This window comes from Suricata suricatta, chromosome 8, assembly GCF_006229205.1.
Source record: "Suricata suricatta isolate VVHF042 chromosome 8, meerkat_22Aug2017_6uvM2_HiC, whole genome shotgun sequence".
In the NCBI taxonomy this organism is placed as follows: Eukaryota; Metazoa; Chordata; class Mammalia; order Carnivora; family Herpestidae; genus Suricata; species Suricata suricatta.
The window spans coordinates 749,225-773,547 of record NC_043707.1 but is presented as its reverse complement, the minus strand read 5'-3'; the positions used below and the strand labels follow the sequence as shown (position 1 = coordinate 773,547).

Genomic DNA, 24,323 nt, shown 5'->3' with positions numbered 1-24,323 from the left:
CCGCCCCCATGATCCCCAGCTCCCCAGGACGCTGCTCTCCCCACGTTGCTCACACGGGCACCACCCTTTCAGGCGGATACGGGAGCGCCCCCTCTGCACCCCTCCTCCCAGCCGGGTCCGACGGGGTGGGGCTGGAGAGGTGAGGTGCGAGCAGGTGACTTCGCACCTGGCCCCCCTTGACCTCTGTCCGCACCCGGAGTCGGCTTCCCCAGTTAGCCTGGGCGGTTGCGGAGCCCTCTCCCAGGAGACGGGCCGAGGGGTGCCGCCAGCAGAGTTCCGCCCGAGTCGCCGGAGCTCGGCGTTTCCCACGCTGTGCCCCCCCCACTCCCGAGCGCATGCAGGCCGAGGGCAGCCCCCGCGCAGCCCCGGAGCCTGCGGAGTGAGGTCGTGCCGGCCCGGGGCCGGCTTCTGCTCCCGGGGCTCGGAGAAGGGGCAGGTGGAGCGCGAGCCCCGCCGCACCTGCGCGGTTCGGTGGGCTCCACGTTGGACCAGCTCCCTGCCCCGGCCCCTACACCCAGCAGGGGCACCCGCCTCCTGGGCCTGCGGGCAGTGGAGGCGGCTACGCAACATGCAGCACGAGCCCAAACTCAGAGTCTCAAACCAGCGTGGCTGAGGGGCAGACCAGTGGGGACCGCACAGTCCCAGACTGAGATGGCCCAGAGGCGCAGACTGTCTTTCTTCCAGAGGGATCCAGAAGGTGCTGGCCCCTGGCCTTGCCCGCCTCCACTGCCCTGTGGGCTCCCAACATCTCAGCTTCATTTCTAACGGTCTTCCTTCCTGCCGGGAAGGACCCCTGGGGAGCGGGGTGCCTGTCCCCTGGGGCACGGTGGGGACCAGGCTTTCTGGAGCGACTCGTGGACCGTGGAGTCGCCAGTGTGTGCTCTCAGCCATGCGTTCCTCTCTTTTAAGTTCCTATAAAAATAGTTCTTGCCAGCACTGCTTTATCCCCTGCAGGATTAAAGTGCTCTGCATGTTGGAGCTGTCACTTAGCAGGAGACAAAGTGATGCAGTTACCCAAAGAGGGGCCTGTGACAGCGGGAAACCCTGGTGGCTTCTCACAGAGAGCACAGCCTGAGGGCACCCGCCTCAGGCTTTCGGAGGCGGGGGCTGCCTCGGACCCCCCGCATCCTCTCTTGGGGCCGGAAGCAAGGGGTTCTGAGCCACGGGGTCAGGCTGCCCGCTGCTGAACACAGAATCACTGGCGTTGTCGGAGGCATTTCCCCCTGATCTTTCCTCTACTGGGGGCAGACTCCGAGTTTGTCAGCTGTGTGAGGGAACTGGCTTCCCATCGTCCAGGGACGGGGTTCTGTGGCTGAGATGACCTGGGCAAGTAGGCATCCATCCTGCACTGGTCTCTTTCCAGAAGGTTCCAGTAAGGTTTCTGAAGTCCCAGGGTTTTTCATGCTGCCAGATGCCATGGGGGCTGTCCACACTTCACCTGACGTTGAGTTTTGTAGTAGGTAGCTCCCTGGATCACTGACCCGCCACAAGGCTAAGTGACAACGCCCGTCCTGTGCTTTGTCCTCTGCACGTTGACCAGAGTGCGTCCAGCGGCGTCTGGCGTGCCTGCTCGCCCACCATAAGCTTGCGGCCAGGACACGGTTTTGTTTCTGCTTCTATCCTCTGTCTTCTAGAGGTCTCTCGTGCTTCCTAGCATTTCCTGGACTCCTTGTCCATAGTCTCCGTCATCGCTTCTTGTCCCCATGGGAAGCTTTCCCAGCCGTGTCCCCTTTCCTCCGCCCGTCCCCCCATTGCTCCCAGCCCGCTGGTGTGGACACTCAGGACGCCAGCCACGCACCCGAGGGGCACCCAGGAGAGAGCTGGGTGCCTTCAGAGTTTCCATCTTTTTCTTTTTTAGTCTCTCTTTTTGCTGGAATTTGCCCCAAACTTTTCAAGCAAGGATTTGGAGGTGAACTTTCTGTGTTTTTCTCACACCCATGGGAATTCCTCAGTCGCCCTGGTCTGTGGTTCCCCGTCCAAGCAGGTTTTCTCCGAACGTTTTGGATTGATGACGAGAAGTCTTCACACAGCCTGCGCCCCTTCCTTTCCCAGATGCCTAACAGGAAACACTTTCATTTTTCCTCCTGACATACTTCTGGGCTCGGGTGCGTGGCTCCCTCAGCAGCTGACGCTCTCCCCCGGGTTCCGCAGACCCCTGCCCGGGGCCCCCGAGCCCCTTCCTCTGGGGTTTTTGTGGAGGCCCCGTGACACCGGTGCGGTTGACGAGACCATCGGTCCTGGGTGACCTGCTGATCACAGTTAGCAGTTATGAATCGAGCTGCTGTTGGCCCCGTCTGGGTACGGGTTTTGTGTAAACCTGTTTTCAGCTCAAGTGGGTGAGGACCCAAGGGCCCTGTGTTGTCCCCAGCCCCGTGGGACACTGCCGGCGGTATCTGCAAGGGCTGCGCCCGTTTACCCCCCACCCCCACCCCGTGATGAGGGTCCCGCGTCCTGGATGCGCCCGAGCATTCGGCGTTTTCAGCGTTTTGGCCACTGCAGTCCGGGTGTGGTGATACCGCGTCTTGGCGTTCAATGGCCTTCCCCCAGTGAATGACGCTGGGCGTCTCTTCTGTGTTTCTTTGCCATCTGTGTATCTTATTTGTGTGACACAGGTGACTTCAGTGTCCAGATTCTTTGCCCAGTTTAAAAATTGGGTGGTTTGTTTCCTTATTGTTGAGTTTTAGTGGTGCTTTAAATATTCTGGACACAAGTCCCCGTCTCGGGTCCTTCGTGTGCATTGTGAATATGTTTTCCCAATCTGTGGCCTGTCTTTTCCTTCTCTTTAAAATATCATTTACAGAGTGGAAGGTCTTCATCTGACAAACTAGTGTGCCGGTGCTGTCCTTCCGTGGGTCACACTTCCGGCGCTGTGACCGAAAACCCCACGCCACACCCAAGCCACGGATTTCCTTTGAGAAGGCCTGTACTTTTATACTTTACTTCTGCTCTGTGGTCCTTTGTGAGTAAATTTTTGTGGAGTGTGAGGTGGGAGTCCAGGCTCACGGCCTTGCGCGGGGCCGGCTCCTTGGTCGGAAAGGCCGTCTGTCTCCTTGAAACCGTCTTTGCACCTCAGTCAGAAGCCAGCTGGCTGTGCGGGTCTGTGCCTGGGCTCCCGGTCCTGTTCCCTGGACTCTGTGTCTCCTTTTGCCAGGGCCACCCTGTCTTGGCTGGTATAGCTGTGTAGTCACCCTGGAAATTGGGTCCTAGGCGTCCTCCAACTTTGTGCTTCCTCAGAACTATTCGGGCGACTCCGGGTCCTTTGCTTTTCCCGTTCCTTTCAGGAGCAGCTCCTCACTGTCCACGGGGAAGCGCACCCGCAGGGCGGGCTGGGGGAGGCCGGCTCCGATTCCTTGCATCGTTTGTGTATGTTTTCCCCATACGGATTCAGCACTTATTTTGTTAGAGTTTTATCTATGCACTTTTTGGGGGTTGCTATTGATTGTAATTAAGAAGATTCAGATGACAGTTAATTGCTGATATATGGGAATACAATTGACCTTCTTCATGAATATATTGTAGTGTCAAATTGCTTTCCCTACAACACCCAGGGCTCATCCCAACAGGTGCCCTCCTCCGTGCCCATCACCCTTTCCCCTCCCCCCACCCAGCCCTAGTTTGTTCTCTGTATTTAAGAGTCTCTTGTGGTTGGCCTGCCTCCCTGTTTGTATCTGTTTTACCCCTCCCCCTCGGTCTTCTGTTCAGTTTCTTAAGATCCACATATGAGTGGAGACATGATACCTGGCTTTCTCCGACTCATTTCACTCTGCATAATAACTTCGAGGTCCATCCACGTTGCTGCAAATGGCAGGATTTCATTCTTTTTAATTGCCAAGTCGTATTCCATTGTAAATATAAACCACATCTTTAGCCACTCCTCAGGTGATGGACATTTGGACTCCTTCCATGATTTGGCTATCGTTGAAGGTGCCGCTATGAACATTGGGGTACATGGGCTCCTGTGCATCAGCACTCCTGTATCCCTTGGGTAAATCCCTAGCAGTGCTACTGCTGGGTCATAGGGGAGTTCTGTTGTTAATTTTTTAAGGAATCTCCACGCTGTTTTCCAGAGCGGCTGCCCCAGTTCGTCCCACCAGCCGTGCAAGAAGGTTCCTGTTTCTCCACATCTTCACCGGCATCTGTTGTTTCCCGAGTTGTTGAAGTTAGCCATTCTGACAGGTGTGAGGTGGTGTCTCAGTGTGGTTTTGATTTGTATTTCCCTGAGGATGAGTGATATTGAGCATCATTTCATGTGCCGGTAGGCCATCTGGATGTCCTCTTTGGAGAAGTGACGATTCACGTCTTCTGTCCATTTCTTCACTGGGTTATTTGTCTTTTGCGTGTTGAGTTTGTTAAGTTCTTTATAGATTTTGGATACTAGCTCTTTATTCAATATGTCATTTGCAACTATCTTTTCCCATTCCGTCAGTTGCCTTGGTGTGGTTGTGTCCTTTGAAGTGCAGAAGCTTTTCATCTTGATGAGGTCTTAGTGGCTCAGTTTGCTTTTAGTTCCCTGGCCTTTGGGGGCTGTGTCGAGTAAGAAGTTGGTGCAACTGAAGTCAGAGAGGTTGTTGCCTGTTTTCTTCTGTGGGATTTTGATGGCTTCTTGTCTCTTATTTAGGTCTTTCATCCATTTTGAGTTTATTTTTGTGTATGCTCTAAGAGAGTGGTCTGGTTTCATTTTTCTGCATGTTGCTGTCCAGCTCTCCCAACACCACCTGCTGAAGAGGCTGTCTTTTTTCCACTGGATACGCTTTCCTGCTTTGTCAAAGATTAATTGGCCATACACTGTGGGTCCAGTTCTGGGCTCTCTATTCTATTCCATTGGTTCGTGTGTCTGTTTTTGTGCCAACACCATACTGTCTTGATGATGACAGCTTTGTAGTAGGGGCTAAAGTCTGGGATTGTGATGCTACCCGTTTTGGTTTTCTTCTTCAATATGACTTTGGCTATTCAGGGTTTTTTGTGGTTCCATACGAATTTTAGGATTGTTTGTTCCAGCTTTGAGAAGAACGCCGGTGCAGTTTTGATGGGGATGGCATTGAATGTGTAGGTTGCTTTGGGTGGTAATGACATTTTCACAATGTTTATTCTTCTGATCCATGGAATGTTTTTCCATTTCTTTGTGTCTTCTTCAATTTCCTTTATAATTTTTCTATAGTTTTCAGCATGCAGGTCTTTCCCATCTTTGGTTAGGTTTATTCCTAGGTATTTTATGGTTCTTGGTACAATTGTAAATTGGATCGGTTTCTTTATTTCTCTTTCTGGTGCTTCACTAATGGTATATAAAAATGCAACCAATTTCTGTACATTGATTTTGTACCCTGAGACTTTGCTGAATTCATGGATCAGTTCTAGGAGTCTTTTGGGTTTTCCATGTAGAGGATCATCACATCTGCGAAAAGTGAAAGTTTAACTTCATCTTTGCCAATTCTGATGCCTCTTATTTCCTTTTGTTGTCTGATTGCTGCGGCTAGGACTTGCAGCACGATGTGAAACAGCAGTGGTGAGAGTGGGCACCCCTGTCGTGTTCCTGATCTCAGGGGGAAGCGCTCACTTTCTCCCCACTGAGGATGATGTTAGCGGTGGGCTTTTCGTAAGTGGCTTTTATGATGCTAAGGTAAGTTCCTTCTATCCCGACTTTCTTGAGGGCTTTTATTAAGAAAGGATGTTGTATTTTGTCAAATGTATTTTCTGCATCTTTTGACAGGATTGTATGTTTCTTATCCTTTCTTTTGTTAATGTGATGTATCACATTGATTGATTTGTGAAGTTTGAACCAGCCCTGCATCCGAGGAGTGAATCCCACTTGATCTTGGAGAATATTTCTTTTTTATATGCTGTTGAATTTAATTAGCTGGTATCTTGCTGAGAATTTTTGCATCTATGTTCTTCAGGGATATTGGCCTGTAGTTCTCCCTTTTTGCCGGGTCTCTGTCAGGTTTGGGAATCAAGGTACTGCTGGCTTCATAGAATGAGTCTGGAAGTTTTCCTTCCATTTCTACTTTTTGGAACAGCTTGAGAAGAGTAGGTATTAACTTGACCTCAGACATCTGGTAGAATTCTCCCGGGAAGCCATCAGGTCCAGGACTCTTATTTGTTGGGAGATTTTTGATAACAGATTCAATTTCTTCACTAGTTATGGGTCTATTCAAATTTTCTTTCTTTCTTTCTTTCTGTCTGTCTGTCTGTCTTTCTTTCTTTCTTTGCAAAAGCAAAGGGCTTTATTATGAATGTAGGCGCGGCCAGCCTACGCTCGGGCTCAGACTTCAACCACACTGGATCCACGTGGAGCGAGCCCGGAACATGGCAGGGCAGGGCCTTTCATGGGTTTGGGAAGGGGAGTTACAGGAAATGGTGACACAGGTACAGGGGTCCATTCATTATAGCATCACATCATTGACAGTAACTTTAACCAATTACAGAGCGGATCCAGAACCCCCAGGTAGGGCGTGACTAGTCTTAACCTCCATCTTTAGGCCCGCCCCCAGAAATGTTAATGGTGTTAGCTGGCCTCCAAGGTCAGAGGGGAAACTTGAATCAGACCTGCGTCCTTACATTCCCCTCTCTTGTCTTGTAACTCACCCAGTCCTGGGTCAGCTATGCTACCATTGTTCTGGTTTAAGGCTACACGCTCTTAAGACCGTTAACAGAATAGCATCTACCTGCTCTTTGACAAATGCTATGATCTTATTAATGATACAAGAGCCAAATGTTAAAGGGCAGAAAGAAGGAGAACTACCCAATTTCCGCCAGTCTCCATGGTTAATTTGGTAAGGGTCTCTTTTAGGGTTTCTAATATCTGGTGCTGCCTGGTTTACAAAAGGAAGAATGACAGCCAGTTTGTTTCCTCATTTGTCAGGATCCCCGGGCGTGTAAGTGCAATACGCCTTCATGATTCTTTCTACATTACTAACCTTAGCCAAACTGGTGGGCCGTCTAGCGGCCACTTGAGGACCCCCCCATTAGAGTCTGGCGGTAGAGGCGTAGGCTCCCCTTACCTTTTGCCGGGTTGAACTCACATGCCCAGATCAGAGGCAATTAATACCAACAGAACATCCTATCAGGAACTTTTGCTGTTCCCCCAGCTTTCTGGGGCAACATTTGCCAGTCCGATGGCAAAGAGACAGGACAGTTTATTTTACTGGACCGGTGATTCCTCAGGCTTCTGCCGTGCTAGACCAGCCAGCTTCCGGGGTGTGGCTGGAGCAGGGCTGGAGATCCCTGGAGTCAAAGTCTTTTTGAGGATCATTTCAAGCTGATCGACTGGATCTGGATCACCTCACCAGGCTGAGGGTTTTTCTGAGTCGGTCCACTTAACTCCAGAGAGATACCTGAAGCTTTAATAGGGGCTGGGGAGGCTGCTGGGAACTCTGTGAGCAAGGTGTCCAGCCAACATTTCCACGAGGCTTTATGGCTCCATGTTCCATAAAGTCAACCTTAGTTCCTTAAAGCTGTCAGGTCATCTCTGAGCCTATGCCTGACTCTCGAACAGGACATTCCAGTCAAAGCTTTGGTAAAATAACAAGTATTTCCAATGGTGTCCTACAGCGGCGATTAGACCCAACGTGTCGGTGTTCCAGGAGCTCGGGGGGGGGGGATATCCCAGACGAGCCCCCATTATGTGTACCCAGATTTTAATATCACCCCCCAAAACTGGAGACCGCCAGGGAGGCCAAATCACGCATGCAAAGGGCTTTATTACGAATTTAGGCCCGGCCAGCCTAAACTCGGGCTCACAGACTTCATCCACAGCCTGGCTCCATGTGGAGCGAGCCTCTATTCAAATTTTCTATTTCTTCCCGTGTGGGAAGAAGTGTGGGTATCTAGGAGTTTGTCCATTTCTCTAGGTTGTCCTGTTTGTTGGCATGTAATTTTTCATAATCTCTGATAATTGCTTGTATTTCTGAGGGTTTAGTTGTGATAAATTTATTTTCATTTGTGATTTTATATATTTGGGTTCTCTCTCTTCTTTTTGAGAAGTCTGAGAAGGTTTATCAATTTTGTTTATTTTTTTCAAAAAACCAACTCTTAGTTCAATTGATTCATTCTACTGGGGTTTTTTTGGATTCTATATTGTTTATTTCTCATCTGATCTTTCTTATTTCTCTTCTGCTGGGTTTGGGGTTTCTTTGTTGTTCTGCTTCTAGTTCCTTTGGGTATGCTGTTAGGTTTTGTATTTGGGATTTTCCTTGTTTATTGAGATAGGCCTGGATTGCAGCATATTTTCCTCTTAGGACTGCCTTTGCTGCATCCCAAAGGGTTTGGGTTGTTGTGTTTTCATTTTCACTTGTTTCCATATATTTTTAAAATTTCTTCTTTAATTGCCTGGTTGATCCATTCATCCTTTAGTAGGACGTTCTTTAACCTCCATGCACTTTCCAAACTTTTTCCTGTGGTTGATTTCAAGTTTCATAGCATTGTGATCTGAAAGTGTGCATGGTATGATTTCAGTCCTTTTGTGTTTATTGAGGGCTGTGTTGTGAACCAGTATGTGATCTGTCTTGGAGAATGTTCCATGTGTACCTGAGAAGAATGTGTATTTTGCTGCTTTAGGATGAAAAGTTCTAAATATATCCGTCAAGTCCATCTGATCCAGTGTATCATTCAGGGCCATTGTTTCTTTATTGATTTTCTGTCTAGATGATCTTTCCATTGCTGTAACTGGAACATTAAAGCCCCCTGCAACTACCACATTCTTACCAATAAGATTGCTTTGGTTTGTGATGAACTGTTTTGTATAGTTGGGTGCTGCCAAATGCGGTGCGTAGACATTTATAATTGTTAGCTCCTCCTGATGGATAGACCCCGTAATTATTACTTAACGTCCTTCTTCATCCTGTTACAGCCTTTAGTTTAAAATCTGGTTTGTCTTGTAGAAGCTTTCTTTTGACTTCCGTTGGCATGTGGGTCTCTAGTAGACAGCAAATACATGGGTCTTTTTTTTTTATCCATTCTGATATCTATATCTTTTGATTGGAGCATTTAGTCCATTTACATTCAGTGTTATTATTGAAAGGCACAGGTTTAGAGTCGTGTTCTCTGTAGGTTTCATGTGTGGAGTGATGTCTCTGGTCCTTGGTGGTCTTTGCAACACTCATAGAATCCCCCTTAGGATCTCTTGTCGGGCTGGTTTAGTGGTGACACATTCCTTCAGTTTTTGCTTGGGAAACCCTTTCTCCTTCCATTCCAAATGACAGGCTTGCTGGATAAAGGATTCTTGGCTGCGTATTTTCTTACTCACCACATTGAAAATCTCCAGCCACTCCTTTCTGGCCTGCCAAGTTTCAGAAGATAGTTGTGCTACTACCCTTATGTGTCTACCCTTGTAGGTTAAGGCCTGTTTATCCCTAGCTGCTTTCACAGTTCTCTCTTTGTTCTTTTATTTTGCCAGTTTCACCATGATAATGTCGTGCAGATCAATTCCTGTTATGTCTGAAGGGAGTTGTCTATGTCTCCTGGATTTCAATGTCTGTTTCCTCCCCCGGTTTGGGGAAGTTCTCAGCTATGATTTATTTGAGTACACCTTCTGTCCCTTTCTCTCTCTCTTCTTCTTCTTCTTCTTCTGGAACCCCTATGATGAGGATATAGTTCCATCTCATTGAATCACTTAGTTCTCTAATTCTCCCCTTGTGGCCCAGAATTTTTTTATCTTTTTCTCAGCTTCCTCTTTTTCCATACTTTTATCCTTTATTTCATTTATTCTCCCCTCTGCCTCTTCAGTCCCCACTGTCACCACCTCTAGTTTACTTTGCACCTCATTTACAGCATTTTTTAATTCATCATGACTATTTTCTTAAATATTTTTTAATGTTAATTCATTTTTTGAGAGACAGAAAGAGACAGAGCATGAGCAGGGGAGGGGCAGAGAGAGAGGGAGACCCAGAATCTGAAGCAGGCTCCAGGCTCTGAGCTAGCTGTCAGCACAGAGCCCGACGCGGGGCTTGAACTCACGAACTGCGAGATCATGACCTGAGCCGAAGTCGGCCGCTTAACCGACTGAGCCCCCCAGGCGCCCGCCCCATCATCGCTGTTTTTCAGTTCCTTGATCTCTGCAGCAATAGATTCTCTTCTGTGTTCTATGCTTTTTTTAAGCCAAGTGATCAATCTTGTGACTATTATTCTAGATTCTTATTCATTTATATTGTTTATATCTGTTTTGAGCAATTCTTTAGCTGTCATTTCTTCCCGGAATTTCTTCTGAGGAGAATTCTTCCGTTTCATCACGTTGGCTAGCTGTCTGTCCCGTACGCGCGCTAAGAGCTGGTTATGGGCCCTGCACCTGCGCCTGCACTAACTGTTAAAGAGGGCCGTTCCCTGCCCGGGGCCTGGCCCTTCACGAGATGTTTTTGGAGAGTGTCACTCGCTGTCTCTTGTTGTGAATTCGGTTACTTTATCTCTCTACTCGTGGTGATGTTTTGGACCCTCCACTAGCTGTGCATTGATTTGTTCGTTGAAGTCACCCTGGAAAGCAAAACAAACAAACAAAAATCAGACAACAAACACACTCCAACACACAAACAAGAAAACCAAAAACAGAAAGCCAGAAGCACCAGCTACAAGTAAACAGCAGGGGGAGGTGGTGCTGATGGACGAGGCATTATCCCGAACGGAGAGAGAAGTGACGGGCGAGCAAAGGGACAGAGTGAAAACCCACCAGGGAAACTATCTGGCTTAATGCAGGGAGAGAGGAAGGGACCAGAGGAGGAGGTGCAGAGCGCGTGTCCAGAGGACGGGTTAGATCTGGCTGCCCGCACGGCGGGCAGCCCGACGCGGGCGGGAGGAATGTATCTAACAAGGGCACTCCGGGAATTCGACCAGGCGGTGCGGCGGCGCCGGTGTGGAGGAGGGGCCGTCCGGTTCCGGTGTCTGTCCTGCTCCCGAACTGGGCGCCGAGGGGCGTGGCTTGGTGTAGGTGGGTGCTGCCCCCCCGTGGGCCCCGAGATCTGATCCCTGAAGCCCTGCCTGGGTGGTGGTGGGGAGACGAGAGCGACCCCCAGTCTCTCCTCCAGGCCAGGTGTCCCAAGCCGTCCTCACTGTGCCCTCACTGGGCCGGGGGCGCCAAGCAGGCGGTGTGCCCAGCTCCCGGGACTTGGCTGGGATTGGCCCTGCCGCTCGGTGCCCTTGGTACTGGGGGCGTGCCACTCTGCACCGCCCACTGTGCGGTCTCCGGCTGGCAGCGCGGGCAGGCTTTGTCGTGTGCCGCAGCACTGCAGGGACGGATGGCTTTCTCCTACTGCGCCCCTGCCCTCGCCCCGGGCCCGGGGCTGGCCCCCTCCTCCCCGGGTGCGCGGTCTGGGCAGCTGGCGCCTGTCCGGTGAAAGACCCCCAGCTAGAGATCGGATCTTTCTCCGTCCACGGTATTTCTCTCGTCCAGACGCAGCCCTGCGCTTCCCCGGCCGCTCTCTCTCTGCAGAAGGGGCCTCCCCGCCGTTCCTCTTCTCTCCCAGTCCGCGGTCCTGCATGTGTGGCGTCATGTCGTCCCCGTGGCTCCCGGGGAGCGGCTGCCTCTTCCCCGGCCGGCCGCCCGGAGCTCAGTCCTGTAGCCGCAGCTCGGCTTGGTTGTGACCCAGGGGAACTCCGGTCCCCCTGCCTCTCCGCCGTGTCGGCCCCTCTACACTTGACTGACGTTCTGTGACTTGGATCAACTCATTAGGTCCAAGAAGGTTTTAGTTTTGGTGTATTTTTCGAAATCCTCTACGTCTCGTATCGTGCGTTAACAGAGTCTCTTTCTCTCCTTCCGGTCTGCTCCCCGTGCGAGCGGACTTCCGCGTGAGCAGGGTGCGAGCTGCCCAGGGGCGGGAGCCGGGCGCCCTCGGCCAGGCCCGCCCTGGCTGTGGGTCCGGCCCTGACGAGCTCTTCTGTGCGTCGGTGTCGCCGTGCGGTGTCTCTGCCTCGGCGCGCTGGCGCGGGAGCCCCGTGGGCGCATGTGTGAGCAGCCCACGGCCCCGCGTGTCCGGCCCGCGCTTAGCTGTGCCGTGTGACCTGTGCTCTGCTTCTGTGAGTTTCGGTGGTTTGTGTCTTTCCAGTAATTGCGCTGTTTTATCTAAGCTGCTGAATTTACGGGCCTCGAGAGGTCTGTGGCTCCCTCACTGTTGCAGAGTGGGGCCGGCAGTGATGTTCCTGCCTTCGTGCCCGGCACCGCTTCTCTCTTCCCTTCGTTGGTCTGGCCAGAGGTCTGTCAATTATGTTCCTCCTTTCGAAGAACCAACTTATGGTTTTACTGACTTTCTCTATTTTTTCTTGTTTTCAATTTCGTTGCTCTCCACTCTTAGGCTTTTAAAGATTTATTTTCTCCTGCTTATCTTGTTATCATTTGCTTTTTTTTTATTTCTTAAAGTAGAATTTTAAATGTGAGACCTGTCTTTCTTCTTTTTAATTATTTATTTTGAGAAAGAGCCCATGTGTGCATACACGTGTGTGGGCAAGGAGCACAGAGAGAGGAGGAGAGAGTCCCAAGAATGCTCTGCACTGTCAGCACAGAGCCTGGCACACGGCTCGATCTCACCAACCATGAGACAAGACCCAAGTTGAGATCAGGAGTCGGACACTTAACTGGCTGAGCCACCCAGGTGCCCTGAGACCTTTCTATCTTTCTAACATGACCACTTTACTGTAAATTTGCCTCGAAGTGCTGTGTCCACAGCATCCTGCGATTTTTTACATGTTGTATTTTCAATTTTCATTCAATTAAAAAATCTTAGAATTTTGCTTATATGTTTTTTATTATTATTTTTTTTAATTTATTTTTGAGACACAGAGAGAGACAGTGTGAGCAGGGGAGGGTTAGAGAGAGAGGGAGATACAGAATCCGAAGCAGGCTCCAGGCTCTGAGCTGTCAGCACAAAGCCCTGACGCGGGGCTCGAACCCACGAACCATGAGATCATGACCTGAGCCGAAGCCGGGCGCTCAACCGACTGAGCCACCCAGGTGCCCCTATATGTTTTTTTTAATGTTTATTTATTTTTGAAGGAGAGAGAGACCGAGCTTGAGCAGGGGAGGGCCAGAGAGAGAGAGACAGACACAGAATCTGAAGCAGGCTTCAGGCTCCGAGCTGTCAGCACAGAGCTTGACGCGGGGCTCAAACTCAGGAACCATGAGATCATGACCTGAGCCGAAGTCGGACACTTAACCCACTGAGCCACCCGGGTGCCCCTTCTCTGCTGCATATTTAGTGGTGTGTGACATAATCTCCAAAGATGTGGATGTGTTTCCAGATAACATCCCGGGACCGACGGCTGCTTTACTTCTGTGTGTTCAGGGAACATGTTTTCCACAGTTCAGCTTTTCTCTCGGTGTTTCATCTGCTCCGTGGCTCACAGCGTGGAGTGGCTTAGTGAATGTTCCGCACATACTAGAAAATCACATCTGTTGGCTGTTGGGCGGAGTGTTCTAAAGATGTCAGGTTGGCGTGTCTTGTTTTAGACATACGGCAACGTACATGTGTCAGGTCAAGGCGGTGCATGCGTGTACGGAATATAGACATGTATGTAGTAATAAGTGAGGTCAGTTTAGGTACATGTAAGTTTGTTGGTAGGTTCCTGCACGTCCAAGCTCGCTCTGCCCATTTGTTGACCCTTTCTCTTGATGCAGCGTCCTTTTTTATCCCTCCTGTTATGGTTTTTGTCTCTGACATCCATATAGCCGTCAGCTCTCTTTTGATTGTTTTTGTGATGTATCTTTTTTGTGCTTTTACTTTTAACCTATCTGTTTATATTTAAAGTGGATTTCTTGGGGCGCCTGGGCGGCCCAGTAGGTTAAGCGTCTGACTATGCTCAGGCCATGATCCCGCTGCTCCTGGGTTCGAGCCCCCTGTCGGGCTGTGTGCTGGCCGTGGGGAGCCTGCTTCCGATTCTGTGTCTCCCTCTCTCCGGGCTTCCGCAACCCATACTCTGTCTCTGTCTCTCTCAAAAATAAACATTAAAAAATTAAAGTGGACTTCTTGTAAACAGCACAGATTTAGTTCCTGCTTTTTTATCCAATCTCACAATTTGTCTTTACTGATGAGTTTAGAACACTCATGTAGAGTGACAGATGAAAGTCTATGATATGCTATTTGTTTTCTATTTGTTTCTTCTGTTGTTTCTTTTTTTTCCCTTTTCCTGCCTTCTCTTTGCTTAATTGAACATCATCTATGATTCCATTCTCATATCTGTATTGACTCATCTTTTGGAATTGTTTAATTTTTTTAATGTTTACATATTTTTGAGAGACTGAGAGTGGTCGATAGCAAGCAGGGGAGGGGCAGAGAGAGGGAGACACAGACTCCAAAGCAGCTCCAGGCTCCACGCTGTCAGCACAGGGCCGACGTGGGGCTTGAACTCACAGACCACGAGATGGTGACCTGAGCCGAAGTCAGACGCTTAACCGCCTGAGCCCCCGCGCCCCAGAGTCGTTTACAATGTTATCTGCCCCCAGGCCTTATCCTGAGTCTCCCTCCGTGTGCCAGAATGCCGCTTTCCCTGTGGCACACGGTCCTTTGAGAGCCTGCCCCTGGTGTGTCCCGGCCTCCGGGCTTTGCTCTCCTTACTCACGTTCAGATGCTGCAGCTGAACCTCCCTGGTGGTCTAGTGGCTAGGATTCCGCGCTCTCACGTGCGGTAGCTGAGGCGGCTGGTTTTGCCTTGGACGAGGGATCGCGCGGGGTTCTGACGGTGAGCGCCACCCTGTGAGCCTCCGCGCGCGAGCGCGAAACTGGAAACGCGGCCACCCCGTTCCTCCCCTCCGCCTCACCCCTGCCCCGTGACACAGCGCGCCCCTCCTCCTCCTCCCCTCCGCCTCACCCCTGCCCTGTGACGCAGCACGGGGCTCCTCCTCCTCCCCTCCTCCCCCTCGGCCTCACCCCTGCCCCGGGACACAGCGCGCCCCTCCCCCTCGTCCCCCTCGGCTTCACCCCTGCCCCAGGACGCAGTGGTCCTCGCCCTGGACCTGCAGCATGTGCAGCCCATCTCCGGGGTCTGCAATCGTGTGGAGCCAGCGTGGAGCTGCTCTGTGGGCGCCTGTGTCCTGGCCCTGTCCTCTTGCTCTTCACACGTGGAGGCAGGAGTGCTGGGCTCCCCCACCCCGCGCCCCGCCCGTGTCAGCTCTGTGCGGGGGCTGTGCGTGCTTCTGTAGGGGCGGGCTTGTTAGGGACCGGTGGTTCGAACTCGGGGACCTGCAGCGCGCCCCGGCCGGGTCGTGCGGACGTGTGTTAGGGCGACAGGCGCCGAGCGTGGCTCCCGGTTGTGTGTCCCGTCACCGTGCCACACGTGTGAGTGGGCGTGGCCCGGGCCCGGCACGTTTGCCGTGCCCCGCGGCGCCTCTAGCCGGCATCTTCCGGAACGTTTCCAGGGTGGTGAGACGCACTCAGGCCCTCGCCCCCTGCTTTGATTCGGCCCAGACTCCCTCGGCTCCCCGCCGCGCCCCTCCCGCTCACGGGCCCTCCCCTTTTCTTCCAGTCGTGGCCTTCCTGGTGGCCCTCCAGCAGAACAAGCCGCTGATCGGGGACCGCGGCCTGCTGCCCTGCCGGTTGTACCTGGAGAGCGTGCGGCGGTACTTCCAGGGCCGCGGGGCCTGGGACGCCGTCAGCTACGCGCCCACCGTGCTCTGGCTGCTGGACTGGTCGCACATGGATGCCAACCTGGACGCCCTCGCTCTCCTCGGACTGGCCGTCTCGTCCTTCGTGCTGCTCACCGGCTGTGCCAACATGGTGCTCATGGCCGCCCTCTGGGTCCTCTACATGTCCCTGGTCAGCGTGGGCCAGGTCTGGTAAGTAGACAGCCCTGCCGCCCCTTCGGCCGGGGGCCACGGGCCACGGAGCAAGGCAGTCCCTGGCAGCTGGGGACACGGAGCAAATTTCTTCTCACATCAGTTTAACTGGGCGGGAATAGAGACCGCTGGCTGCCCGTGACCAAAAATCAAGGGCCTTTCTTCTTCGGGAGCAATCCTGATTCTCTCGGGAGGTGTGGTCGCTGCAGAGACCCCCGATGGCAGCCTCCTGTGGCTGGGGGTCCTGCGGATGGAGGGAGGGTCGCTGTGGGGGTTACTGGGGGCGTCTGAGGGGGGGTCTGGCTGGACTTGGAGCCTGATTCTTCTGGTCCTGCCCGCGCCAGCTCCTTCTTGGTCAGGAGAACTGTTAGCAGCTCGGGCCAGGACCGCAGAGGAGGCTGGCCCTGCGGGGGGCGGGGGCTCCGGACCGCGAGGTCGGAGGGAGTAGTGGGCGCAGGAGGGGGGCAGCAGGCAGCGGCCCTGGTCCAGGGCACCCTGACGGAGGAGAGCGACCGTGGGGGGCTGTGGGGTGTCTCAGCCGGCCAGAGGGTTCTGCCTCATCTTCCCAGCGCGGGGCTGCAGACGCAGGGAAGACGCACCGACCAGAGGGAGCACAGGGGATGCTCTGAAAAGGCAGAGCTTTCTGAGAGGCTCCGGGGCGGAGGGTTGTGTCTGCGTGGACACGTGGGAGGTGGGGGGGGGCATCGGTGTAGACCTGCAGGAAGTGGACAGAGCACTGGCGTCTATGCGGACGTGGGGGGCGGGGAGGGCATCGGTGTAGACCTGCAGGAAGCGTCTGGCGTCTACGCAGACCTGGCGAGGTGAGGCAGTACTGGGGCATCTCTTGCCGTGTGCTCACCGAGCAGCCGTCTGTCCTCTGGGCGGGAAGTGCAGCTTGGGGGCCCAGCCGTCTGTGCGCTGCGGCCCGGGATAGAGGAGCTCCATGGTCTTCCCAGGGCTGGGTCGTCACCCTGACTGTCCGCTCGGAGCTTGTGGACCTGACCTTCAGTGCCGTCCTGCCGGTGGGTTCGATCAGTCGCCCGGGGCTGCGGCAGTTGCCGGGGGTCTGTCCGGCGGGCCCCTTGCAGCGTCCCGTGGGCCGGTGCGCACCTCTTTGAGTGGAGTCTGCGCTGGACTCTTGCCTGGCCCTGTTCCTGGCAGTGGATGGGCAGGTCTGGGGGACCTAGGTCAGCGTGCGCCTAGGAGGCCCTTCCTGCAGATCCAGGCTGCGGTAAGGAGGGCCCGGCGCCTCGCCACCCTGCACACCCACTCCAGGGCCCCCCTTATGACACGTTAGTCCTGTCGGGGGCGGGGGGGGGGTGGAAGAAGGGGTGTGTACACACCAGGCGGGGCAGCTGCCATGCAGCCTGAGGCACGAGGGCCCCTTCTCCCCCATCTGCTCTTCCCCCTGTGGGTTCCCGGAGGCCAGACGCCTAGGGCCTCCCTTCTGCCCGTGGCCCCCTGGTCACAGCGTGTCTACCAGCAGAGGAGCGCCCACCCAGGGGAGGCCGGGTCCCTCTGTCACGTCCCAAGAGGCTGCAGTGTTTGGGGACGTGTGGTTTTACTCCCGCCTGAGGCGGCAGCGTCCTGTCCCGTCGAGGCTGGAGTTCCGCACGCGGGCGCACCCCCTCCAGAGACGGGCGCATATGCTTCGGCAGTGACACAGGGCTTGGGTTGGGCCTCCCCGTGTCTAGCAAGCAGAGTTTACTGTAAAAAGTATTTTCTGGTCATGCAGTGACTGTGGTCGAGGAGGACTCAGCCCATGTTTAAATTCCTGAAAACCACTTTGGGACCTTGGCCAAAACCAGTCTTGTCTTTCTCATCGGAAAAGATACTTTGTTCTCCTTCCCTTGGACGTAAAAAGAAGAAATGTGTCAAATTAATTGAGGCTCGCTGAAGCAAAATAAAATAAAACAACATTTTCTCAGAAATGGCGCGTGAGATGTGTTAGGTGAGAAATGGGAAAGAAAACAAAGTCTGTGAGTGGAGAGCAGTGGTTGGCCGGCCGTGCCCGTGATGCCCGCCCGCCCGCGTCACGGCCCAGCCGCTCGCCGCGGCCCGGAGCTGGGCCCTGGGGGCTCCCCGGCCGGTAAGGTGTCTCCAGCTCCGCCCTTCACTCGGGCTCCCCTGACGGATGATAGTTTTGGGATCAGAGTGACATTGAAAACTTACCAAGTGAGGGCCCCACAATGACACCCCAAAATGAGGGTTAGACACAGGCCGTTCCTTGCATGTCCCACGTGTTTGAAGTTGGGGGGAAGGAGCGTTTGTTGGAGGTGAGGTGCGCGGATCACGGGCGCCGTGGGCAGAATGTCTTCCCGGTGTCCAGCTGGCGCCCCGTGGCGGGGGCAGGGCGGTGCCGGCAGGTGCCGCCCGTCTTTGCTCTCGCCCGCTGGCACATGGCGTCTCCCGAGGCGGACGCCGGAGCCTCCCCCGGCGTCCTGCACGTCCTCACCCGCTCTCCTGACTCCTTCCTGACGCTGCGCGGCAGGTGGGAGCTCCTGAATCCACTGTGTGGAGGCAGCGAGCTCTGGTTGTAGGGAGAGCGGCCCCTGTGGGCGGGCAGCACTGCGGGTGGGTGGAGCCTGGTCCTTGCGTCGAGGGAGGGTGACTAGGGACGCAGGGGCAGGCGAGCTGGGGGTGTGCCCCTTGCCGCGGAGTCCACGCCCCGGGTGCCCTGCTCCAGAGCTTCAGGCCCGGCGCCGGGGTCGCCTGTGGTCGGGCGTGGGGTGGACGTGGGCTGTGAGGCCTCCCCTTCTGCCCCACGTGCACCTGCACCCCCCCCACCCCGGTCCATAGCCGCCGGCCGGGACCCAGGTAGACCTGGGCCTCTGACTCTCCCCATGCCCCCCATGTTTTAGCAGACTCCACATCTCATGATTTTAGCTGCACGTGTTTCTAGAACCCTCCTGTGCTGCCGGGACCCAGAGTGGCCTCCCACGCGGCCTGGCGTTCTGTCAGGGGCACGTGGCAGCTTCGCTCCGGCCCCGGGCGGTTAAGAGATACCGTGGTCATATGTTGGGCAAATCTGAGGTGACGAATCATGATTTCTCCATCTACCCGGGCGCCCCTCCCCACCAGGTTCGAAGTAAAGATCGGGGCCGGCACGAGGCGGGCCCTGGGGGCCAGGATCTGTGGCCCCTGATGGGAATGGGAGCCCTAAGCCCCAGGGAGGCGGGCCCGGGAGCCTCTGGGCTGCGGGGGGCAGTAGCTGGGGGCACGCGTCCCCCCACTTCTTAGGGCGATGCTGGCGGGCAGGCGGGTGCAGCAGAGCCTGTGTGTTTCTCTGCTGAGGAGGGGGAGGGATGCGGCAGGTGCCAGGCGGGCCTCTCCAGTGTGGGGAAGGGGACCGGGCCTGGGCCCGTATTCTGCAGGAGGGAGGGAAGCGCTCAGCACCGGGGCCCCACGCCCCTGCAGGCCTTCCTCCCGGAGGCTGTGAGGAGCCTGGCGGTCAGCACCCCCAGGCCAGCGGCCCCCACGGGGGTGCAGGACCAGCCCGCATGGGGGCGCCGTGTCTGTGCCGCTGCTGACCCTGCCGCCCGGCTGAGGACCCCTGGGGGACCCTGTCCACGGTGAGGTCGGTCTGTCCCGGGTGCGCAGCCCAGGTGTAGGGCGGGGAACTGGATGCTTCTGCAGGGGAGGTGCGTCTCCTGGCCCTGTAGGTTTATCTGTTCAGTCACTGGTCACGTCGGTGGGGACTCCGGGCGTCTGTCCTCTTGCTCTGAGGGAACTGGTGATGTGTGAAGAGTCGGCTGGAGCTCAGCAGCCGCTACTGCCTGAGTTTACGTGACTTTCAGGTCGAGTCTGGCTGCTGCGGCTCCGTCAGCCTCAGACGCTGGGCCCCGCCAGAGCCCTGGGAGCCGGGCCGAGACTGCACTCCCGCTGCCCCCCCACCCCCGGGGCACCCACTTCCCAAGACGTTGGCTTTCCGATCCTTTCATCTGCGCTTTACTTTGGCCGTGCTCCTCAAGGGCTCCTTTGTAGCGAGGAGGATGGCTGCGTGGCCATCCTTTCCCCCCACCTTCCTACCCCCGAAGAAGAAAGGGTGATCTCCAGAAACTTGGACGGGCATTGGGGAGGCTCAGGGGGTCCTTCCTGCAGAGGAAGCCGCCTCTGCCGCGTCCCTCGGAGAGAGCGGACAGAGCCTGCACTTCAAAGAGCGCCCGAGCAGATGCCAGAGGGCCGCAGGGGGGTGGGGGTCACGGTCGGGGCCGCTCCCCCTGACAGTGGCCGCTGTGAGCCCCGTTTTGTCCAAACGCAGCAGCCCTCCGCGAGGCCCGCCACCGCCCGCCCCGCCTGCGGCCTCGCCCCCCCCCCCCCTCTGCCTTGAACGTTGCCTGGAGCCCAGATGCGCGGCCGAGCACTGATGCGCAGACACGGACCCCCACCTCCGTCCCGCGGGGCCCAGGGTGCGGGTCGGGCATCTCCATCCCGCGGGGCAGCGGCCCCACAAACGCCTGGGAAGACCACCTTCCTCAGCCCTTCCGAGTAGGGCCCCTTCGGGGTACTGGGCGCCCTTTAAACGCTCTGATTGTAGGGTATGACATTCCCATGGTGTCTGAGTATTTACTGCCAGATATCCACTTTCGCATTTGCTGTTTCCTAAACATTCCTTTTTGACATTTATTTTTAAAAGAGAGACAGAGTGTGAGCAAGGGAAGGGCAGAGCATGAGCGGGGGAGGGGCAGAGAGAGAGGGAGACACAGAATCCGAAGCCGGCTCCAAGCTGTCAGCACAGAATCCGACGCGGGGCTCGAACCCACGAACCGTGAGATCATGACCTGAGTCGAAGTTGGACGTTTAACCAACTGAGCCCTCCAGGCGCCCCCCCCCCCCAAAGGTTTCTCGATTGGCCTGCTGTGGGCATGGGCTGGGACCCCGTACGTGGTGCAGGGCCTGGGGAGACAGGGCTTCTGGGCGGTGGGTGGCTCCCCACACCCACCTTCTCCACCACATCTAGTGCCCCTGGGCTCTGTGACCCACAGTGTCCTGGGGTCACCGAAGCGGGCCTTAGGTAGCATGATGCTTTAATCTTGTAAATTTTCTGACAAAACAAGGCAAAATTGTAATACGTTTTTCTCCTTTTGTTTTTTAGGTATTCATTTGGTAAGTGGAACTCAGAGCTCGGCTCCGTGGAAGTTTAGCCTGTCTGTGGGGTGTGTACTGGTGCACTTTCTCTGCCTCTGTCCCCGCCCGGGCGGCTGTCACCAGCTTGTCCGACGTCTGTGATGTAACCCGGGACCCCGGACTCGTGACGTCAAGGTGTGCTGTGTAGGTGGCCGTGTCACACGCTGGTGGGCGGTGTCCTCTCGGATCAGCCTCGTTGCTTGGGTGGAGGTCAGGCCACACTGCAGGCCACCCTTCTCCCCCCCCGGGCTACGCAGAGTGCCTGGACAGCCCTGAGCAGCGGAGGGGCTCCCCCGGCGGCAGTCAGATTTCTGCTTCATTTGGTCGGGGGCGCAGTTTGGGCAGTGAGCGTGTGCCCCATGGGGAGTGATGCTCGCACGGTGGGCCGTGGGAGAGCATCTCTTCAGGGCCCCCTGGGTCCCCAGGTGGACAGGACACAGCAAGGCTGACGTGAGGGGCCCCATGCCCCACCCCGTGACCCTCTGGGCGTCCGGCACGATCCCCAAGCCACCGGAGCAGGGGCCAGAACACCAGGCCTGTCCTGGAGGGGAGTGATCGCGGACAGAGGCCACCCCCAGGCCAGCCCAGTGCAGCTGTGGGGACGGCATTGAGGCCCTAAGAGTGGGGAAAAGAGCTCTCGGAAGAGCAAGTGACGGGATGAGGAAAGCACCAAATGGAAATTTGAGAACCGGAAATACAGTATCTGGAAGGGAGGACTCCCTGGAGGGGGTCACAGCGGCAGGTGGTGGGGCCTGGAGCCCACCCAGGCCACACAGAGCTCAGACGCCCACAGGGAGAGCCGGGGGGTTGGCAGCACGTGTACGGAGCCCCGTGACGAGGGGCAAGTGGCAAAGTTTCCACGTTCGTCAGAGACACGGCTGCACAGATTCGAGAATCCCGGGGGAGCCCACACGGTGCGTGCGGGAAGGAAGCCGCGTCCCTCGCTCATCCGGTGCTGCCAGCCAAGGGAAGGGAGAGGCCTGCGCGCGGCAGCCAGGTCTGGACGCGGGTCTGGACGGGGGTCTGAGGGCTCAGAGCCGGGGAGCCGGTGCCTCAGGGCCCAGTGTCGGGGCGGACCCTTCAGATCGGGCCCTGGCCACGGCAGAGGCGCCTCCCTGCTGTCTCCGGAGGCGGGAGGGACGGGAGGGACAGCCCGGCCTCCACAGCGCGTGCAGCCCAGAGCCGGGTCCGTGCGGCAGCGTGAGAGGCCACCTCCCCCGCGTTGCCTTCTTTGCGGCACGCCTGGCTGGGCCAAGCAGTGAGTCGGGTGCCTTCCGAGACTCCTGCTGCTCCCAGCGGGGACGCACACGCCAGGCCTGCCGGGCTCGCAGGCGGCCGGGGGCCCGCGGGTTCCCGTGCCGTGTGTGGGGCCGCACACCCCGAGGAGAGCTCCGGAGGGCGAGGCTGTGTATCGTGACCCCTCGAGCAGTGACTGAGACGGGGGGGTGCAGGTATGACGCTGCGGGACGAAGTGGTCTGGAAAGACGGAGCGAGGCACGGGAGCAGGAAGCAGTAACCCCGAGTCCTGTGTCAGCGACGGCCCCGGCATCGAGGACTCACACTCCAGTCCCCCACACACAGGGGCTCTGGAATGACGGTGGCGGGAGCATGGCGACACAGGCTGGGGTGAGGACCCAGCGCCACCAGGACAAAGGCGGGATGTGTCCTTGTGCCTGAGAGCACATGACATGAGAGAGTGACAGAATTAGCGGGGACACAGGCGGTCCCCGCGGGATGCTGTGCGCAACGGCCTCGAGCCCGGCCTCCAGCGGGCGACCCCGCGGGGCGGCTGCGGGCTCTGAGCTCCAGTGCTGGCTCAGTGGCCCGGGGCCGTGACTGGTTTCACCTGTGACTGAGCCCGAGAGCAGGGGGCCAAGGAGAGGCCCCCCAACTGTCCCAGATGCAGCAGCTCCGAGCTCTGGTCTGCCGGCCTCCCTGGGCATGTAAGAAGGCGTGGGCCTGGCAGGACAGAGGCTGCAGAGGGACTCCCTGGTGGCCCATGCGGGAGGGGACAGACTGCCCACGGGCAGGGACATCAAGCCTGCACACCTTGAGGCCCTGGGGAAGGGGTTCACGCAGAGGCCGTGTCCCAGAGAAGGGCCCTGATTCTGCTGCCACTCAGTCTGGGGTGCTGCCCAGTGGGGTGGATGGGGTCAGGAGGGGGCTGGGCAGGGGCCGTGGGGAGAGGTCGCCCCCAGGCCCCGTGCTGGGGCCGCTCACGGAGGGTTCTGATGGCAGCCAGGGCCCAGCTAGACGTCCCCGTCCTGCTGCCCCCCCTCCAGGACCGCAGCCTCCCTGCAGACGCTCTGTTCTGGGTCACCAGGCTCCGCTCAGGAGTGCAGCTTAGCCACACAGCGCCGACAGAACCAAGAGTTTCTGGACATCCACTCGAGGGACAACGCAGACCTGGCGACTGGGTTGTCATGCGAGGCAGCGGTCCAGCGGTCGGCAGGCGGGGAGGGGTGCGTCTGTCGGCCCCCGAGGACACACGGCAGCACCCACGATTGGCCAGCTGCTCCAGTCCGGCTGGAGGACCACAGGTGGGCCGGACGGAGGCATGGGGCATCGGGCGTCCTTGCTGGCCTTGCAGGGCGGCGGGCAGGAAGGGAGACGGCAGGCAGGAGAATGTTGGGAGAAATAAAAGCCAAGGACTCTCCAGACCTGTTTGAAAAGCACATGCCACAGACTCAGGAATCTCAAAACACCCCAGACCCTCCCACACACATGGTGCCAAGCAGGCCAAAACCAGAGAGGACCAGAGAATCCTCTTGCAGCCAGCGGTGCCAGGGACACATCGCTAGGGCACCCCGTCGGTGCCAGAGAGGAGGGAGAACCCCACGGTCGGCCTCTCCCCGCTGCTCGGCGGGGGTGCCGAGGGGCCCTTCACGCAAAGGGGTCCTTCTTGATGTCACAGAAATTTGCATCAACAAAAAGGAAGAGCATCGGATTTTATAAGAGGAAGATGAATACAGACTTTTTCTCTGATCTTTAATTACCTTAAAAGGTAGGTGACAAAAAGAGTTGAAACTTAAAATTGAAAGTGAAGTTCTCTGTTTGCCTTGGGCCACTGTCCCTCACCGACTCCTCAGCCAGCTGCGCAGCCGCCCTCCGTGCCAGGAGCTGTCAGTGCGGCGCGGTTGTGGCTGTGGGCGTGGTTGTGGGCGTGGAAGTGAGCGTGGGCGCGGTTGTGGCTGTGGGCGTGGCCTGCCGTGTCCCCGGTGGCCTGCCTTCACAGGCTGGGCCTTAGCCTTCTAGGCGAGAAGAGAGCCCTGAGCTGTCTCGGGAAGGGCCCCTGCCCGTGGGGAGCGCGCCAGCCCCGTGCGGTGGTGACCAGCGGAGCCCGCAGGTTTGGGCGCGAAGTCCGCCGCCAGCGAGCGCCTCAGGCTCCCGTGACTCGAGATCCTCCTCCCAGAAGCCCGCCTTCGCCCCGTGCTCTCGCTGACATCCGCCCG

At 56.4% G+C, this 24,323-nt stretch overlaps 2 protein-coding genes across 3 annotated transcripts in view; one reads left to right on the top strand and one right to left on the bottom strand.

Annotated features, from left to right (window-relative positions):
* SOX8 (SRY-box transcription factor 8) overlaps positions 1-3,356 on the bottom strand; it is a 16,743-nt gene extending 13,387 nt beyond the window's left edge. The window contains exon 1 of the mRNA XM_029949160.1: positions 3,296-3,356. Within this exon, the coding sequence (XP_029805020.1) occupies positions 3,296-3,356 (61 nt within the window). The remainder of the gene's footprint in view (positions 1-3,295) is intronic.
* A 788-nt stretch (positions 3,357-4,144) lies between these two features.
* The window catches only part of LMF1 (lipase maturation factor 1), a 67,452-nt gene continuing 47,273 nt past the window's right edge, over positions 4,145-24,323 (top strand). Inside the window, exons 1-4 of one of the 2 annotated variants that reach the window (XM_029947687.1) lie at positions 4,145-4,176; positions 15,435-15,744; positions 20,840-20,850; positions 23,195-23,411. In XM_029947687.1, coding sequence (XP_029803547.1) covers positions 15,605-15,744; positions 20,840-20,850; positions 23,195-23,411 — 368 coding nt within the window. In that variant the 5' untranslated portion in view covers positions 4,145-4,176; positions 15,435-15,604. Of the gene's footprint in view, positions 4,177-15,434; positions 15,745-20,839; positions 20,851-23,194; positions 23,412-24,323 lie in introns of those variants that run through there. The other variant, XM_029947688.1, reaches the window with a different exon arrangement.